We start from the raw sequence: 19,801 nt of genomic DNA on the forward strand, positions 1-19,801 counted from the left end.
CCTTTTTCTTTTGTAATCTGCCGCGTTTCTTCCATAAAATATAGTAGATTCACATTGGTCAGGGTTTGTGCTGCTATCTATTGATGATTTAAGGAACGATTATAGTTCAGTATATCATCAGAAGATGACAGTAGCTGTCCAGTAAGCAGAGAAATACCCTCTATTCTACCCCCCCCCCCCCCATATAGAATATGGTTAGCTCTGTTTTACACATGGTAAGACTTAGTGCTGCCATCTATTGATTCAATAATGAGGGATTCCAGTTCATTCACTCACCAGAAGATGGCAGTAGCTATCCAGTAAGAGGAGTTGATCGTGGATTCCGAAATTAAATGTCCCGATAAACAAACCGAAGTTTAGGCCGTGCCCAGGAATCTCGCTGCTGCTGCTGCTTCTCACCACCATCTTTATTTGCGTAGTTTTAATATAAAAGACAAATAGACCAAATAGGTAATTAAAATTTTTAAATCTAATTATGATTTATTATATCTTTTAATTCAATAAAAAAAATTAAATCGCCATTTTCCAGGTGGTTTATTTTGTGTACATCATAATTTTTTTTGCAAACACTTGGATTTCACTGGAGCATTTTTGTATTAGTTATGACGAGGGGGGGGGGGGGACCTGGACTGGGAAATACACTGAGGGGCCCCAACTAGCTGGGCAAGGTCATTGGAGGAGGCCTTTCTCTGACCAAAAAGGCTCCTGGGCCAGTCTGTGTGTTGAGGGTTATGACCATATGTGTAGAAACGAAGCCAGACATTGACATAGGGAGCCCAGGGCAAAGTGGAGTTTATTGGGACCCCTGTGACTGAAGTAAAAGATAATAATCTTTAATAAGTTCATACCTTTCGAACTGTTATACCGTTTTCTAGGCTTCTTTGAAGCAGACGTTTTGTCCACTACTGGGAGTCCACCACCACATGGGAGCCCAAACCTAGGGGCTGATGCCATTTGAGCCTCCTCTCCCACCCCAATAATTTCTGAATAAACAAAGCAATGCACCTTCATTCTCATGCGTACACGCTTGAGTCTGGTATATACAGGATGACCAGTAATTTTCAGCGCCCCCCTTCCCCAAATGTTTTCTTCAAGCCAGTGACTCTGTCTGAGTAAATGACATGTTGATGGGACGTGGTGACTTCTGATTAGGTGGGTGGGGATTAAAGTCTTCAAATTTAAATGGAGGGGGGGTCGGAGTTTAGAAGAGTTCTGTGAAGCAAATTTTTCTTCTGTTTTCCATTCAAATTTGAATATTCCAATCCCCACCCACCCAATCAGAAGCCACTGCGTCACACTGAGCCGTCGCAACAACAGGTTGATTCTTCCATATCTCCAGCAAAAGCGCAAGGGGATAACGGTCATCCAAGAAGGTTTTTTCATCTCCTTGCTTTTTTATAAACTGCGGCCATGAAAGCCTGCCTTCTTTTTTAAGTCAAATATGTTTGTGGTTTGTCAGAGAATGAGTGTGGTTTAAATTTTGGAAGCCCCAAAATCATGAGCCCATAGGCGATTTACGGTTTTGCCACCCAGTTTAGTTACCCTTGTGTCGAGATCTGACATAGGGGAAGTAAAAACCTTTTCTGTGACTCACCTGTTTTTTTCTCTATTTTTTTTTTATTTTCATCCTCTTTTCTTCACTGCCTAATAATAATCCAAGTTAGGATATATGCTGGAATAATCCGAAGGGCATCCATGTGCATGCTTTATACCCATGGAATTGAATGGACGGTACATTGGTACTACCCAATTCAAAATAAAATCCTGAAAATTGGAATTTACCGGCAAAATAAATTCCTCAGGGTTTGAAGTCGTTGCAAAGCCTTGGCTGAACATAAGCAGTTTAACACTGTATAAATAATGGAGAAAAAAACCTGCATTTAAACACGATTGCGAGCAGCAGCAATGCTGTTGTGATGAAAGCAAAGTGACACAAAATTCAACAATGCAACAGTGCATTAAACATTTCCTCCAATCCAGGGGCGTCTTGAGCTTAACTGCCACCCTGGTGCAAAGCCTCATGCGCTGGCCATTTTAGACTTGCAGGAGGCTGACAGTGCTTTACCATTGAGGAATCGTGTTAAAGCTACAGAGAGGAAAAATCCCACACAATAGTTCACTAAACAGGGCCGTCTTAAGAACATCATGTGCATAGGCGGAGATAGACTTGGAAGTCCGGTGGGGGCAAGATGTTTGGACAAGTTTTTGGGCACTCGGGAACTGTGGAAAAACTTAATTTTATTTTAATATCTCTATACAACCCCTTGAAACACATGAATGACAATCTGAGTACTACACGTTATTTGGAAACTTTCTAATTAGAAGTATACTTCTAGGATCAATGGTTCACCAGTAAAAATGTCATACACCTTCCTCCATTTGCTAAGCACCTTGTAGAGCATTGGTTCTCAACATTTGGAAGCACGCAGCCTGGTTAATTTATTTTTTGTGAGTGGAAGGTCCTGTCATCATAGGTGTATGTAAAATTTTCTCAGGGTTTACTTTTTTTCCTGCAAAATAACACTATGATCTTGGCTCAAGGGTGGTTAGAACCCTAAACCCCCCCCCCTTTGCGTACATCAATGCCATTCATACATATGCTTAATGGAAAATAAATGAGGAAAAAATGAGTGAATCATCACTCACGACCTGATTTGACTGGTGGTAGGGCCCAGTGGTTGAGAAACACTGCTGTAGAGGAGCTCGTGAAAAGTCTGGGCTTTCTGCCTGCTAAAGATCCTAGCCTTGGGGCTCTTTAGCAGGCAGCCAGACCACCCTGTGCCTGAGTGGCGCAGTGTAAGATACTTGTCTTCCACTATGTAAGTCACTGTCAAGGTCATAGGCGTACGCAGAATTTTCTCAAGGGGGAAGTTTTTAAATTCTTTTTTCTTCTGAAGGGGAGGGGGTTTATAATTTTCCCCTGCAAAATAACGCTAATCTCTCGGCTTGAGGGGGTAGAACTCAAAATTCCCCCCCCCCTTTTGCATACGCTAATAGTCAAGGTCCACAGGTTCAATTCTAGGCAAAGAACATCAGAAACAAGTTCTTTACCTACAAAGTCTGGGCCTACCACTGATAGATGGCACCTTTATTTCCCACCCAACTCCACTGGTTGGAAATTGCTGTATTGCGATACACAGAGTTGGTGTGCAGTAGCCTTGGGGCCCTGCTGCATAATCTGGCGAGGGGACGTTTTTAACTCCATAATGACTGTTCAGGATGCAAGCAAAGAAAGAGAATCTCACCAAGGGGTTGGTGTGCTAACCCCTCAGAGGCAGTGCTGTCTTAATACGTAGGCCCACCCATGCACAGTCGGGAAGCTTCAAGAACAGAGGGGCCTCAGAAGAACAAAGAGTAATTGCATTTTTCAAGAATTTACCCGGTAGGGCCTCAGAAAAATCCCTTAGCCCATGATGTTCTCATGACAGCCCTGCTCAGAGGGGGGCCGTTCAAGTATTACGGCAGCAAATTTTTTTGTCATTTTTGACCCCCCCTACTCCCGTCAGAAAATCTCATCAGCTCTGCCCCCCACCTCATAATGTATATTGGTGAAATCAGAGGCATGTGCGGGGGGGGGGGAGACCCCAAATGATCAAAAAAAAATTTTTAATTAAAATTTCAGAAGAAAAACCTTTGTGTTGTTATGATCAATTTCTGTTAATTTCAATGCTATTTGAAGGCTAAAAACTCAGAATGTCTTTTTAAGAAATTCATTGCGACTCGCCCTCCAAACCATGTATGGTAAACCCTTGGCCCGCAGACCAAATGTGGCCTGTACCTCTCAAACCCAATTTTGGTGAAGATGAACGAAGCGCCACATTTACAGAAGTCGCCTGTGGCAAGATTCCAGACCATTTAAGCAGCCCATGGCCAATGCCATCTTAACACACAGCCCGGGGACCTCAAGAAAAGAGGCCTCAGAAAAACAAGAAGTAGTTGAATTTTTCAAGAATTTTCCAGGCGGGCCTCAGAAAAATCACTTGGCCTGAGGGCCCATGATGTTCTTAGGGCAGTATTTACCGACATGGGTTAAACTATAGTCACAATTTTTTGATAAGGGATCAACACGGATTGGTTAAATTCAGGTTTTTAACAATCTATCTCTTATCCAAAAATTGTGACTACAATTTAAACCATGTCTGTGAATACAGCACATTTTCAGATTACTTAATTGACCTGAGACACAGTTTCAGAACACTTAAGCGATCCATGGCACATTTAGAGATCCCTTGTGTGACATGTGGTACAGTTTTATAGCACTGGTGCAGACGCAGTGCAGTTCTACATTACTCAAGTTACCTGCAACATATCTCCAGATTATTTGAGTGATACACGACATAATCACGGATATCACACTTTAAAGATCATTAAAGTGGCTCTGTAAGGAACTTATCAATAGAGGGAATGTTAGTTCAGGTGCCCACAAACTAGTGAAAGGTTTTCTTGTTTTTGGCATGCCAAGTATGATGTTATTAAGAATGTTTCATATTTTTATAAAGGGTGTGCTTGATGACTTAAGCATCATCCAAACCCCTCCCACCCCCTTGTCATCAAAATTCAGCAAATCAGAAACCCCTTCCTTCCCCCCCATCAATGCTTATGTAATACTTGAATTATTTTAATTGATTTCTTCTCAGCATATTTCTTTGTGTATAGCGCTGGTGTGTTTATCATGCTACAGGTATCATTCCAAGTCTATTTAAGCATGGGTTTTTTTCTGTGTTGACAACTTTGCAATGCATAAAAGTTAGTGTTGCCATTCGAATTTTGTGAACTTTCAGTTTTTTTTCCTCATTTTTGAGCACATACTCTGAAACACCACACCTATATCTCGAATTTCATTTGTATTCTTTGATTTTTACAGTTGCTAGGAGCTCATGTATTAGGGACCATTCAAGTATTACGTAAGCAGATTTTCAGCCATTTTTGACTCTTCCCCCCCCCCTCCCCGTCAGCAAAATTCCGTCAGCAGCTTAGAATATTTCATACCTTCAAAAAGGGGTGGTTGATGACGTAAGCAATCTTCAAACCCCTCTCCCCCCCCCCCGCCTTTTCATCAAAAGTCAGCCGAAACACCCCCCCCCCTCGATGCTGACGTAATACTTGAATGACCCCTTAGCAAAGTTATTTTATGACCACCGTGTACAATGGAAGAATCGCCCTCGACAATGTAGCCTATGCCTTCAAATTCTGTATATAAAAAAGACATCAGGCAACACTAGCACTTTGCTTTTGTCACCACCTCAGCATTCGGAAAATTCATATAAATATTGAACATTGCTCACCAGCTTGAAACTAAAAAAAAATCATATAAAATGTGCTAATTCTACCTAATCCACCGATTTTTCACTTAAAATAATTTCTTTTACAACAAATGTTAATTTTAATTAAAGATGGCGAATTAACTTCAAATATATGGTTGATTATCTATTTCTTGTCGATAAATAACAACCACTATTTGCAGGGTTTTTTTTTTATTTTAGCTTAGGAATCTCAGCATGTCTATGGTGACTAGGTCTCGAGACAGTGGAAGGTAAGTTTGATGGAAGAAAATTCTGATCTGTTTTTATGCTATCATAAATTTACAAAAACGGAGACGAAAAGAAAATCTCTTATACCAATGGTTATAGTTCTCAAAGAGCAATAAAATGTCAGTTATCGTAATAGATGTATGCATTTTTTTTTTCATTTATAGGGGTTTACTGCAAAAAAAAAAACCCACTAAAATCTCATCTCCCCTTCCATCCTTGCATACAACACCAGTGATTGTAACATCCATTCGTCACTGATGCAGGCGAGAAATTTCACGTGCATTGCTATGTAGCTAGTAGGTGCTGCTGGAACTTTGTTATACACTGCATGAGAGATTCAAGCTTGTGCAATTCCTGCAGGACAGTCCAGACAAAATCATGATCATGTGCGCGCGCCCCCGACCCTCTCCCACAAGAGTGTGGCTGACTGGGCTCTAGCCTTGTTGCCTGGGACGATAATAAATTTTTATTTTTTCATGCTGTGAATTCCTTACAGAAGGGGCCTGTGAAAGTCTGGTCTGGGGCCCACCAGCCTAGGGACCCTGCTCCATGATGTGGGGGGGGGGGGACACATCACAGCAGAGCCAAGACGCTCAGCCAGGCTGCAAGGAAGACACCAACAGTATGCTGGAGAATCATCTTCAGACTCGGACACACTTCACTGTGTTGCACATGTCCACTTTCCAAGCTGGGGCTCAAGCAAGCCAACAGGTTCTAAGTGGTGTACAGTTTAAAAAAAATGAGCCCCTATAAATATGTGCCCCTACACATTTGTAAATACAAATGCCACAACAAACAAAATGCCCAATGTGGTGGCTGAAAAAAGATTCCCATTAGAAATATGGATCTTGAATATATATTTAAACTCAGGCCCGTCATTTAGGGGGGGGGGACATGGGGGCCGTTGCCCCCCCCCCCGGCTTTTGAAAATACACTAAAAATGGTATATATATATAAATATATATATACATACATTGAGTACTCATCTCTTTGTTGCCGACAGGCCTATATATTCTCTTGCCAAGTGCATACCCAGGATCTGAACTAGAGTGGGGGGGGGGGGGGGGGGGCAACTCACATATACTAAATTGATACGTCTGCTGTGTACCAATTACTACACTTTAATTTCTCTTCTGGCTGCAGCTGCCCCCCTCTGTCCCTCGCTGGGTATACCCATGTCTCTTGCTCATACATATTTTCACTTTGACAGATCTGTGTCAAAATTGGCAAAAAAAGAACTGGTGTCACCTCTAAGCAGGGGAAAATGTTATTTTATCCCGCCTGCTGCACTGGCTAGTTTAAAAATTCACAGTCCAAAAAATCCAAAACTAACCATAATGAGTATAGCATTGTTGTAACTTCGCTAGTTGGAAATAATGTTATATTCGATAACACCACCTTGAGTGCTTTGAGACATGTTTCGTGAAATCATAACATTCTATCACACGCTTTAGGTGCTTGCCAATGGTTTAGTTTTTTTTATTGATGAAACTAACTTTATGAGCTGCGAGTGACATTTCTATGGAAAACATGAAAACTGTATCTATGTTAATTTTTCTCTTACTCTAGCAACACATCGTCGTCATCAAGTATGGGAGATATATCACCACTCGTCGAAGAAGCAGTGGCATCTAGTAGCCAGGAGCGATTGGGTACTACCAGGGTCAACAGCAATTTCCAAGCAGTTCGTCTCAGACCAGGTAGGTGAAAATATTTATTTTTGCCAGAATTAGTATGGAATTGGATTGAAGTGACCTTCGTTGGGAAATTAACTCCTGTGAATTTCAGGAACAAAAGATGATGATATGTCTTAATACCTTTCAATTACACTACGCAATACAAATTTCTTCTTGGTTAGCAGACCGCATTTCCCAATGGTTTACGAGTAAAAAAAGACTGAATAAAGAGATTTTATGCTTTAAACTTTCGTTTTGTGATGAGGGAATCCATGAATTGAATTGTCATTGGGTGACTGGAATTGTGAAATTGGCAAAAAAGAACTTTTGCACTGATAATAGTTTTCAAAACTGTAAATAAGTTTTAGAATACAAGTCACATATATATGTGGACGTTTAACAGAAAACAAAATTTGTGTTGAAGTAAGATTTTAAATTTAAAAAATAATGAAAATTTTTTTCTGTCTGTGTTCCCATATACAATTCATCGTCATTTTTTAGCTCCCAAAAGTAATTGCCATGATGTTTTCAATGTGCTCTTCCTTTTCAGGGTGTTGTCTTGAAGTGGCAGAAAACTCAGAGGGGTGATATTAGGCATCAAGAGAAACAAAAATTGCCACAGAACATGGTATTACAAACTACATTTAGTCAGTGTGAAAATCACAAAAATAGACAGCAGACATCACCGGCATACCCTGTAATTGGTACTTTGTCGCTTTCAATTGTGCAATCCCCGTTCGCTGCTGCAACTCTGAATACCTCTTATAATCATTTCTCCTCCTCTACTTTCCTACATTAAACTGTGCTGCACAGGCTGTATTGTAATCATGCTATGAAGTAAATGTTTTTTTCTTCCTAATTTTGGCCTTTTTACCCCACTTGACGTCACACCCTTCATAAGTATTTTTTCAATTTTCACTGACTGAATCTGGTTTGCAATGCCATGTTCTATGGCAATTTTTGTTTCTCTTGATGCCTAATATCACTCCCTCTTAGTTTTTCGCCACTTCAAGCCAACACCCTATATAGATGCTCCAAGTCCAGTGTCATCTTAACGCATACGCCCACCCGGACACGGCATGGGGTTCAGGGTTATCTTAAGAGCATTATGAGCCCCCTGGGCCAACAGATTTTTCTGTGGCTCTACCAGATAAATTTTTGATAATTTCAACCAGATCTCATTTTGGTGTGACCCTTTTTCTCTGAGGCCCCAGGCCACGCTTGGGTGGGCCCATACCTTAAGACGGCACTGATAGGGGGGCTGCAAGAGATGACGGGGCCTCACAAAAATGAGATCTGGATAAAATTTTCTATAATTTACCGGGGGGGGGGTCTGAGAAAAACCATTTGGCTTGGGGCCTCATGATACTCTTAAGACAGCCCTGCCCAAGTCAAGAATTCTTTGGTGAAAATGCTCTTTTGGCAGGGACACCGGAAGTCAAAAATGATTGGTGTTGCTCAAAGTATGAGTCACCTCTGTACAGGCCAGGCCATGATATTTACATATATTTTCCCCTGACCATACGTCCTTTTTTTGAAGTAGTGTCCCGTTTTTTTGTTTCGAATCTATTTGATTTCAGCGATAACCCGTTCTTCAACCTACTTTCGCAGTAGTGGTAAGATTTTTACCACAGTAAAATGTAACAAACCTATGCATGAGGGGGTATAGAGGTACCATGTCTGCCCCAAGAAGACCAGTGCCGTCTTAACACATGGGCCCACCGGGGCACCTCACAAAAATGAGACCCATTTAAAATTTTCGAGAATTTGCCAGGTGGGATCTCAGAAAAATTACTTGGCTGGGGGGCCATGACGCTCTAAAGACAGCCCTGCCCAAGAGAATCAAAAATTAAAATTATTTTTTTTCAATAAATTAAAATATTGAAAGAAAATACCTTTATATATGCTATATTTTTCAATTTCTGTTAATTTAAAATGTCTCTGGGACAGAGGCCCTGTGCCCAGAGCCGTCTTAAGAGCATCATGGGCCCCTGGATCAAGTGATTTTTCTGAGGCCCTACCAAACAAATTTTCGAAAATTTCAACCATATCTCATTTTTGTGAGGCTCTTTTTCTCCTGAGGCCCCCAGGCCGCACCCGGGTGAACCCATGCCTTAACTGCCTGTGCCCCTTCATAATATTCACATAAAACTGTGAAATTCTATTACAAACCGATAAAGCGGTGGAAAATGGGTTTTAATCATCAATCAAGAAGACCAGTGTCATCATTAATTTAATTCCATCATTAAATTAATTAAATCCATTGGCTAACAGAGCCGTCTTAAGAGCATCATAGGGCCCCCGGGCCAAGTGGTTTTTCTGAGGACCTACCAGGTAAATTACAGAAAATTTCAACCAAATCTAATTTTTGTGAGGCTCCTGGGCCGTGCCCGGGTAGGCCCATGCGTTAAGACGGCACTGCATGCTAATGCGTATTCTGAAATCGAATAATTCTATCATATGTATTTTAGTTTTTTTGGATTGGATTTTTGAGGATTAAGTTGGATTCGCGTTTCAAGTTCTCCGATAATTTAAATTGACAACCATCACCACACAGTAATGTTGCTGGTCATTTGAGTATAGTGTTTCATTTGAGTATATTGGGGGAAGCTTACATTGAAAACAGAAAATACAAAATGCAGGGGTTCTCGAACTGTGTGCCACGGCACCCTGCAAAGGTTTTTCGAAGAGACTCTTTGTTAAACTGCTCTGTGGGGAGCCGCGGATAAGCGTGAGACCAAGGTTGAGAGGTGCTTGGCTAGTCAGTGAATATCTGTTGTTTAAATTTTGTTGGCTGGGCTATGCCCTCATATCCCGTAGGCTGGGATTTCTGGCGGGTCCAAGTAGGCAAGTAGGAGGTGGATTTAAGGACGGAAGCACAAGGCGCACACCCTGGGCCGCATAAAACCCAAACATTACACTTTTTTTCTAATTTAAGGGATCCAGTATTTACTTTTGTCACATCTGCCCTCCCCCCAAGCAAAACTTTTCACAGGCTCTTCTGTACTTAATTTACAGCTTGAAAAACCCCAAAAAATTATGGTAATTGTTCCAGGTCCTTTCCCATGTCAGCCCTTCCCTTGTGGGGTCAAATGCCGAACTTGGAAATTGGTTAATGATGTCTGCACAACAACTTTACCGAATTTAAGAGAAGAGTTTAACTACTCCAAATTATTGGCAACATTCCCAGTTTATACGACAGCGGATGGTTTTTCTACAGTTAATTACACACAAAAAATGCCATTTAGATAAAAGCAAACTTACGTGGGGTAGAATCTAGTTCATCAATATGTCACTATGAAATCCTTTGAACTTTGAAAAAAAACAGATCTTAAACATTTTTTTTAGGAGCGTTTCAGTATTCCACAATAGTAGAGCAAATTTGTGATTATTACTATCTGACATAGTTCAATCTTACATGAACGGCAAGGAATGGTTCAATTCTCTACATGTAGCTGGTCATCCGACAGATGAGCGGGAAAAAAATTACACACCATAGGAAGTCTAGCAGTTTAACAGAAAGGTTTTTTCCCCCCTTCATATGGTAGGTATACTACATATCTATTCAAGGAACAGCCAGGCTGCACACTAATTGTATGCTATCAGCGGCTCTCTTTTCGCTGAGTAGTAAAAAGGCCGACAGCTAAAATATTGTTAATTGAACGCGTGTGTTGAATGGGTCTGCAAAACGATTTTTTCTTCTCCCTATAGAAATATTTGGTTCCGAGGAAAAAAAGAAGCTATATCCTTTTGCAACTGTTATTTCCCCGTGGGGCCCACGGGCATAGATGCCGGCTTTGATTTTGAACAACACAACGCAAATCACACGGGTATATGAATACAAGAAATGTGGGAAGAAAATGACAACGACATTTGGTTAATGGTGTCCTTTTTTAAGCAAAATTCTGTTTTGTCAACCCTAGGGGATAATGAGCAAGCAAGACGTCTGGAAAAGTGTGCAGACTTCTTAAACATGAATTCATTGGTAACTTATGACCCGAAATAGGGCCAGGCATCACCTTAAAATGCTGATTCTGGTTCTATGAATTCATGGGTTTTGCGTGGGTGAGGGGGGGGGGATAAGGTGGCTTTTACCGTTGGCAGTATGGAAAGTAATGAAGTAATGAAAAAAAAACATGCAAATTAAAATAAATATTGTCATTTAGCTAAAATACTTTTTTCAATTACTTAAAAAAATGTCCTTCACTTTTCCATTGTACAACATAATGTATAATTTGTGTATGTGTGTATGTCCAGAAAAGAGATGCACTAGACATTTTTGTCTCAATTTTCATGGCGCATGCAAGTGTGTGATCTCGTTTATCGAATCATTTTTTCTTTCATGCACAAGAATCATTGTTGAGATTTGCCTCCCGTAAATATAGAATGCTGAAATGATTATTCACATGCGTTCTGAAAGTAGTAGCGGAGGGGGTTTCCTGGTGTTTTCGACGATAACTTCATGGTCATTGGCGTACGCGGGCGGGGGGGGGGGTTCTAACCCTCTTGAGCCAAAATTGTAGTGTTATTTTTCAGGAAAAAACTTAAACCCCGCCCCCCCCCCCAGAAGGGAAAAAAAATCTGAATCCCCTCTCGAGAAAATTTTGCGTACGCCTATGTTCATGGTGATAATCAAAACGTTTTGTATCTTTTCTTTTTATTTGCTGTCATTTATGTATTTTTTTCTTCACAAATTCTCCCTCACACTGTCAGAAGTCATGAAAAATAGAAAAACAAACGTCGAACCATTTCTCCTTCGTCTCTGAATCTCAATACATATACAGCATCTCATTTTACTAGGATGTTTTTTTAAATACATGTTTCTGTGTCTGTGTATATTTGTTTATTAATACTTATGTTGAGCTTTGAATTTTAATTTTGGTAATAGCTCTGGAATAAATGATTCTGTGGAATGATTTTTTTTTCTTTTGTGGTATAAACTTCAGATAACAAAGCTATGTCATTATTACATTTATTATTTTTTGTTTATTCTCTCAGCGACTTTTTTTTTTTTAACTACATTGATGAGACTATTGATTGATGTTTTTATCCCTTTACACGGCATAATAGCTTCCTTATGATTTTCAGCAGTAAATGTGTATAAATTAATGAAAAAGTAATGGGTATAGAGCATGGGCGGTGATACGGGATGGCAATGCCCCCCCCCCCACCCACCCAGCGTTAAAGGTGGAGTCGACTATATATATAATATGTATATATATATATATATATAATCTAATGTATATATTTATATAGGAATTGACATCATTATGACTGTACCCCCCCCCCCCAGACTTCCAAGTCTATCTCCGCCTATGGTATAGAGCAGTGTGCGTTGCTGTTTCCAGGGGCATCGCAAACCTTTATGTGAGGTGTCACGTCGAGCTTGAGATATTGATTTGTGCGCCTATTTATGCTTTGAAGAAGTTACGGGAAATATCTATTAATCTATCCTGAAGAACCGCTGATGAATCATGAATTAGGCAAGGGAGCAGTGGTCAACAAAAGTTTGTGAACCATTGGAATAGATTGGGAAAGTGTTCCTCTGAGAAGGATTAACTTTACAAAATATTTGGGCTTGTCAATGCTAAAATAAGAAGGCGAGATATCTTGTTAATGCCACTCAAAGGATTGAGATCCATCTGAAATCAGCGATGAAATGTACTGTCTCAAGTCTATTGCTGTGACTACCGTTGTGGTATTCAGATTCTATGACGCTCATTTTATTATCATGCTTAATGAATATACAGGGTGTATGAGAAAGTCCCTTGGACCTGAAATGACTTGCAAACAGAAAAAGCTACAGCTATGCAACTCCTCACATGGAAAGGGTATTTCTTCAAAAAATTTAATTTTAGAAAAAAAGCTCTTTCAGTGCAATATTTGAGCTATGTTCAAATGGTGATTGGTATTGCTGAGCAATACCATTCAAATGATTGGTATTGCTTTAGCAACACAAGCAAATATGTTCCAGCGTTTCTGTCTTTTGGGTAAGCACCCATAATTTCTTTGATTGTCAAGATGAGCGGGAGATATATGATGTGTCATATGTACTGTAATTACAGTAAAGAATGTGTAATACGAATAACTTCCCAAAAATGTCAAATACTCATAAAGAAGCTTGAGATATATCTGTTCACATGCTTAATGGCTAACATGCCATCTTAATGTCTAACATGCTTAATGGTGATTGGCTGATGAGGTCATTTCCGCTTTCATCTGGTGCACATCTGGGCTCTCTACGCCGCTAAAGTAAAATGGGACCCAAGTTGAATGCACCTTCATTGTCTCCTTTTGATTTATGTTGTGGTGCTTGAATATTTCAATAGCTTACATATTAAAGTGCACTGCTATGCTCACCTTCATAGAGAAGCTATTGAAATATTTAAACACTACGACATAAATCGAAAGGAGGAGACAATGCAAAATTTGGGGGGGGGGGGGTCATTTATACATGGGTTCTAAATTTTGTGGTTTTTTTGGTGATTCCTAACAATAGGAAGAGTTCTAATTAAATTGAGCAAAATTACAGATCTCAACGATTTTTATTTATTTTTCCAGTTGGCACCACACAGAGAATCACAAGAGAGCAGCGCCTGCAGGATATCTTGACTGCTGTTTTGGAAGAGCGAATCAACCGGGGTAAGAATTACTACTTCATGCGGTATGTATGTGAATCCATGAAGGATTTTTCGGACGAAGATGAAGCCGAAGACTTGAGATATCAGGTTCACAAAGCATTACATGAAGCCAAAGTGCGCCGGAAGAACAGGAAAATGAAACAGCAGCAACAACAACAGCTGCAAAACAACTCATAAGTTATCTCTATCTGAACTTATATATAATCACGCCCCATTGATATTGGTGGTTTCCCTTTGTCATTTGTCTCTTGGGTTTGCAGTGTTGGATTTGTCTTGTTTCTCGTCGAGGCTTTAATAACGAGGTATTCGTGCAATATGTGAAGGGAAAATGTTTAGCTATGCTTAATTTTAAAAAAATGTGTTAATCAGCAGTACTATTCAACTTCTGATTGTGAGGATCTGGGTTTGAATTCTATTGACGGCACAGTGGAAGTAGACTGAAAGTAATTTTCTACAGTTTTCCAACTTTGAAGCATGAATGCGAGCTGGTCTCCTATTTATGAAAAAGTCTCTTCGCAGACCTTTAACATGATACTTACATAACTTGCAAATTCAAGCATTTACCATCTTAAGTTCAAAATATTAACACAGATTGCAGCCCCAGCAAGACATGAAACAAGCACAATGCTAACAACATAAATACATTAGGGCCATGTATACACATACACTCACATAACATGTTTGGACATGTACCGATTCATTAGAAATTCCACAGAGGAATGTTTACGGTTAAGTAGTAGTAATACTATTCACTGCTATGGTGGTCGAGTGGTCATAGTGACGGACTCGAATTGCGAAGACCCGGGTTCAAACCCCACCGTCGCCAGAGTGGTGGTCAGCTGAAGTTGGTTTTCTGTAGTTCCCAACTTCAAGGCATGAATGCGAGCCGATCTCCCATTAAAAAGTCTCGCCACAGAGAGCGACAGACCTACAAACAGCACAAATGTAATTCAATCATAACACATCACTCACTTCCCTTCTGAAATATATATGGCAGCACTGAAAAAATCAAACACAACACTACATATGCACTCAGACTGTTAGGTACACACACAGTTACACCTCCGGCACAACTCACTAGGTAGTAAATCGCCCATAAATGGTGATAGACCTGAGTTGTGCGCGTTTGAACAAAAGAAAAAAAAAGTAATACTATTCCCAACCCAAATCATAGAAATACGCAGAATTTTCTCGAGTAGGGGGTTACATTTTCTCATGCCAAATAACATTATAATCTCGGCTTGAGGGGGGAGGATTAGAACCCCCAAAAACACCCCCCAAGACCCAAATGCTTAATTTTAAATATTTGTGATTTTCAACTTTATAGTCACCTCGGAGCAAGGCCGTAACGAGAAGGGGGAGAAGAGCTGGTGTGCCCTTTTTTTTCAAATGTAAGAAAATGAATGATATATATATAGAGGGTTCATAGCAAACGGGGATATGACATTTTACTGGCGAACTCTTAATCTTAAGTGTATATTGCCAATTAGAAAAAAGTTTCTGAATAGCATGATGTGCTCAGATATGTCATTCACGATTCAAGGGGTTGTATAGTTATCAAAATAAGAAAATTAACTTTTTATACAGTCCTCGTGTGCCCCAAAACTGAATTAGAAAGTTTTTGCCCTGTCTCTCCTAATGCCAAAAAAATTCCATGGTTTCTGAATGCAATATTCATTGAGATATTCAAGTTCAAAAATCAGAGGAAATTTGGGAAATAACAGCTCTAAATGCAGAAAAACTGTTTTACCCGCATTTAGAGTTTTTTTTTTCCAAATTTCCTTCATTTTTCCAATTTGAATATCTCAGGAGATATTCAATCATGAGAGACGAGACAACAACTTTGGGTTTTGGGTCACACGGAAACTTAATTTTTTTACGTCAATAACTATACAACTCCTTGAAACATGAATAAGATATTTGAATACTACAGACTATTCGGAAACTTTTTTCTAATTAAAAGTATACCTTTAGTATCAGCGGTTCGCTAGTAAAATGTCGTATGTCGTACCCTCTGTTTTGCTATGCACCCTGTATGTATATATACTCAAGGGCGTAGCCAGGGGGGGGGGGACTTGGGGGTCTGGTCCCCCCCCCCCCCCGAAATGTGAGAAAATGACCGAAAAAAGGGAAAAAGATGGCCAAATCCATTGTTCTGTCACTTTGGTCCCCCCCCCGAAATGAAAGTGGTCCCCCCCCCTAACGAAATTTCTGGCTACGCCCCTGTATATACTGTATATACTCGTGTATAAGCCGGCCCAAAAAAATCCATGCATTTCAGAGAAAAAAATTCTTATATTTTCGTGCAAAATGAATAGCTTACGGAAATTTACAATGGAAAAGGATTCAAACTTTTTAATCTGTTTCTTCTGAGTCTCCAAGCTCATCGTAATCCATCAGATCATCATAGGGGTGTGGCATCTTTGTTTTTATCTTCATCTGGGCTGTCTCATCGTCATTGTGACTTTCAAAGAGGATATCTTCAGTTCCATCCATCGCATTGCTGATGCAACACTTATATATACTCAAGGGCGTAGCCAGGGGGGGGGGACTTGGGGGTCTGGTTCCCCCCCCCCCCCCCGAAATGTGAGAAAATGACCGAAAAAAGGGAAAAAGATGGCCAAATCCATTGTTCTGTCACTTTGGTCCCCCCCCCGAAATGAAAGTGGTCCCCCCCCCGAACGAAATTTCTGGCTACGCCCCTGTATATACTGTATATACTCGTGTATAAGCCGGCCCAAAAAAATCCATGCATTTCAGAGAAAAAAATTCTTATATTTTCGTGCAAAATGAATAGCTTACGGAAATTTACAATGGAAAAGGATTCAAACTTTTTAATCTGTTTCTTCTGAGTCTCCAAGCTCATCATAATCCATCAGATCATCATAGGGGTGTGGCATCTTTGTTTTTATCTTCATCTGGGCTGTCTCATCGCCATTGTGACTTTCAAAGAGGATATCTTCAGTTCCATCCATCGCATTGCTGATGCAACACTTTTTGAAGGATTGGATGATAATTTTAGTGGAAACAGAATTCCACGCCTCATGTATTGGCACACTATGCCAATGTCAGGTTTCGTTAAGGCACTACATTTGTGGTTTCTTTATCATCGGAACTCATCCATTCAATCCACAAATCCCTCAAATAGTCTTTGAAAGGCTTGTTGATGCTCACATCTAAAGGCTATATAATCTATGTTAGCCCACCTGGTATCAAAGCCAATGATGTTTTCGATTTCTTTGCCTCTGCTTTGACATTATCGGTTCTGTCGGGTTTGAACATATCCCATACCAATAATGCTGGTTTCTCGAACACTGTGACAAAAATGACTACTGATTGTGGGGTCAATATTTTCTCATCAGAAACTGACCCGGGTATAAGCCCCACTTCCCCCCCCCCCCATTTGAGGAACGAATTTTCCAGAAAAAAACTCAGCTTGTACACAAGTATATACGGTATGTATATATATTACTGCCAAAGCTGAAAGTGTGGCCAATTCACAACAAGACCAGCCACTTTGTGAATTGACCAAGAGTCTTGGCCAAAGTCTGAATTGTAGAAATGATTCAGACTTTGGCCGGCCATTTTGAAAAGTGACTGGAGATCCCTGGCCAAAGCTTAATGTGCTGATGTAAGGTGGCGCAGCAGGTGCCAAATCCATTTTTTTAAATTGCCACCATGATACATGTTTATATATATAGCAGCTGTATTCAATTAGTTCCATGTGATGAGAAAAAAAAGTGTGAACTTTAAGAGAAAAAAAATAAAAACACTTAATGTAAAAAAATTTCCCCCTGCCAATTCACAATTATCATGGAAAAATATGCCAACTTGACAATGATCCCAAATCATGTCTTTTGTTATCAGACTTTCGCCAGGAATCGCCGGCCACTTCGGGAACTGGCTAGGTCAATATTTAACTAAATTGGCCAATGTCTTTCTTTGGCAGCAACATATATATTGAATTCAGGAAATTTCCACATCAGTAAATCTTCTGACAAAGACGAATCGGGTACTGAACTCACACCTCTTAAAATCCTTTGGCACTGGAGGGGAGTATATTATCAACTAGGGCTTCTGTGTGTGTGTGTGTGCTCGCGCGCCTACTGTATAATTAAGAAAAGTTGTAATTTTGTTCAGACTTCTCGATTGGATTTCGCTTGAATGAATTTTTTTTGTGGAAAAATTATGTAAACACATATTCTTGTCAGTATGTCAATCTCAAAAAATTTTATGCATGTGTGCACGTGTATGTGAGTAGCACAATATAGAGGGCGTTTACATGTGAGTGATCAAAAATCTTGATTTTTCCTCGAAAATTAATGATGTCGCCCTTATTTAATGTTTTGAGACTTGAAAAGTTTCATTAGTTATTGAATATTTCTTCGTCAGAAAGAGAAAAAATATATCATCTTCAATCCACATTCTTGCTAATGCAATTTCACAACACACAAACCAAATTTTCTGTAACAGGTGATGTTTTGCTTTTCACGGGATAACTTATCAAAAATTTTTTTTGCGTGTTGCTTCTATTTTTTTTTCTTTCAAAATTTGAAGTCAAAGTCATTTCCAAACATGTGTGAACCCTCTGTTATATGGTATCCCTTCTGCCAGAGTCATGAATGTGCGGATTTTCCACTTTTTGTGAATCAGCTGGTGAGATAACTTATTCTGCTAATTTTTGCAAGAAAAGCAAATGTGTATAATCCTCTGTTGAAACACGTGTTAGAAAACATTTTAGAGAAACAACTCCTATATAGAGTAACATAAGTAGAGTGAGCATTCAAATATTCAAATGCCATTTCCCGATTTTTTTTTTAAATTCACACATTCCTCGTTCTTGCATAAGGGGGGGGGGGGGGAGTACGATATAAAAATTTAATTGTCTTTTTCGATGAATCTTTTGAGTGGCCAACAAAATTTATGAAAAATTTTTCATGTAACTGATCGTTTGTGTATATTCTTTGTAGGTATATTGTGTTGTTAATACATTCTGTGTGTATAATTATTCAAATAAAGTATATATCTGTTATGTGTAATGAGTGTTGCCGATAGACTTTTTTGATTGAGCTTCTCTATATGCGCTCAATTTTGTATTTCTAGGAGAGTTATTTATGTTTATGATGGTAGTAAGAGAGAGAGCACATGATACTACAGTAGTCTCAAAAATTTGAGTTTCCGGATAATCCAAGGCAATGAAAATTTTTGAATTTCCTTCTTTGAGACCTCCCCCCACTTCTTTCTTTTCCCCTTCAAGAAAACCAGATCTTTCCCCAGCCAGAAATACTACGTAGTATGTGCGAGCATATTGCATGGTAATTTCAGTATCAAAACGAGTAAGCAGCTTTCAGCCCTACAATGGGTAACTGGTGTAATAAAATATTAGACTCCCTTGAATTAACGTAGACCATTTTAACTTTTGGGGGGGGGGGGGGTCTTTGAGGAAGAGGAACAAGTTTGACCGTTTTCTTGGTATTGGTCATTTTTCTCGCACCACTGTCATTTTCTGCACACAAGGGCTAATTTTAGACCGGGACCTACAATTTAATGCTGATTCCGAACGGCAGGCTTGTTTTTTATACTCATCGAGAGGTTAGTGCGCTAACCCCTCGACTCCCTGCGGTAGCAATTTTCTCTGCGGTCGCGTCGCCGTTTTTTTTGTACCTCTGTCAGGAAAGTTTTCTGACAAGGACGAACCGGGTATCGAACTCGCGACACCTCTAAACATCCTTTGGTACTCTAGGCGAGTATCTTATCGACCTGGGCTACTGCGCCCTCTTGGTATTGGTGGAGAATGACATTGTCCCCTAATTGCTTGCGTGAAATCATTGGAAAGTCAGTTGAAAGCTGGCAGTGTCTCATTGTAAATCCCATTCTCTCCCCCCCCCCCACACACACACACACACACTCTTCTCAATCACTCTCTCATCTTCGCGTTCTTTTCACATTCTTC

At 39.9% G+C, this 19,801-nt stretch overlaps 1 protein-coding gene across 3 annotated transcripts; it reads left to right on the forward strand.

The window, feature by feature from the left end:
* Positions 1–318: 318 nt before the first annotated feature.
* LOC149078312 (uncharacterized) lies at positions 319–14,977 on the forward strand. 3 transcript variants are annotated; one of them, XM_089241957.1, is made up of 4 exons: positions 319–450; positions 5,484–5,533; positions 7,101–7,231; positions 13,769–14,977. In XM_089241957.1, the coding sequence occupies exons 2-4, from the start codon at positions 5,499–5,501 to the stop codon at positions 14,023–14,025; spliced, it is 423 nt and encodes a 140-aa protein (XP_089098083.1). In that variant the 5' UTR covers positions 319–450; positions 5,484–5,498; the 3' UTR covers positions 14,026–14,977. The 3 variants fall into 3 exon arrangements, with proteins under 3 accessions (XP_089098083.1, XP_089098084.1, XP_089098085.1); XM_089241958.1 differs by having other exon boundaries at positions 326–450; positions 5,465–5,533; XM_089241959.1 differs by lacking the exon at positions 5,484–5,533 and having other exon boundaries at positions 369–450; positions 13,769–14,159.
* The last annotated feature ends 4,824 nt before the right edge of the window (positions 14,978–19,801 follow it).

Source organism: Pholcus phalangioides, unplaced genomic scaffold (genome assembly GCF_987345545.1).
Source record: "Pholcus phalangioides strain wild (caught in Gottingen) unplaced genomic scaffold, Ppha-v1.0 ptg000014l_1, whole genome shotgun sequence".
NCBI classification, from domain to species: Eukaryota; Metazoa; Arthropoda; class Arachnida; order Araneae; family Pholcidae; genus Pholcus; species Pholcus phalangioides.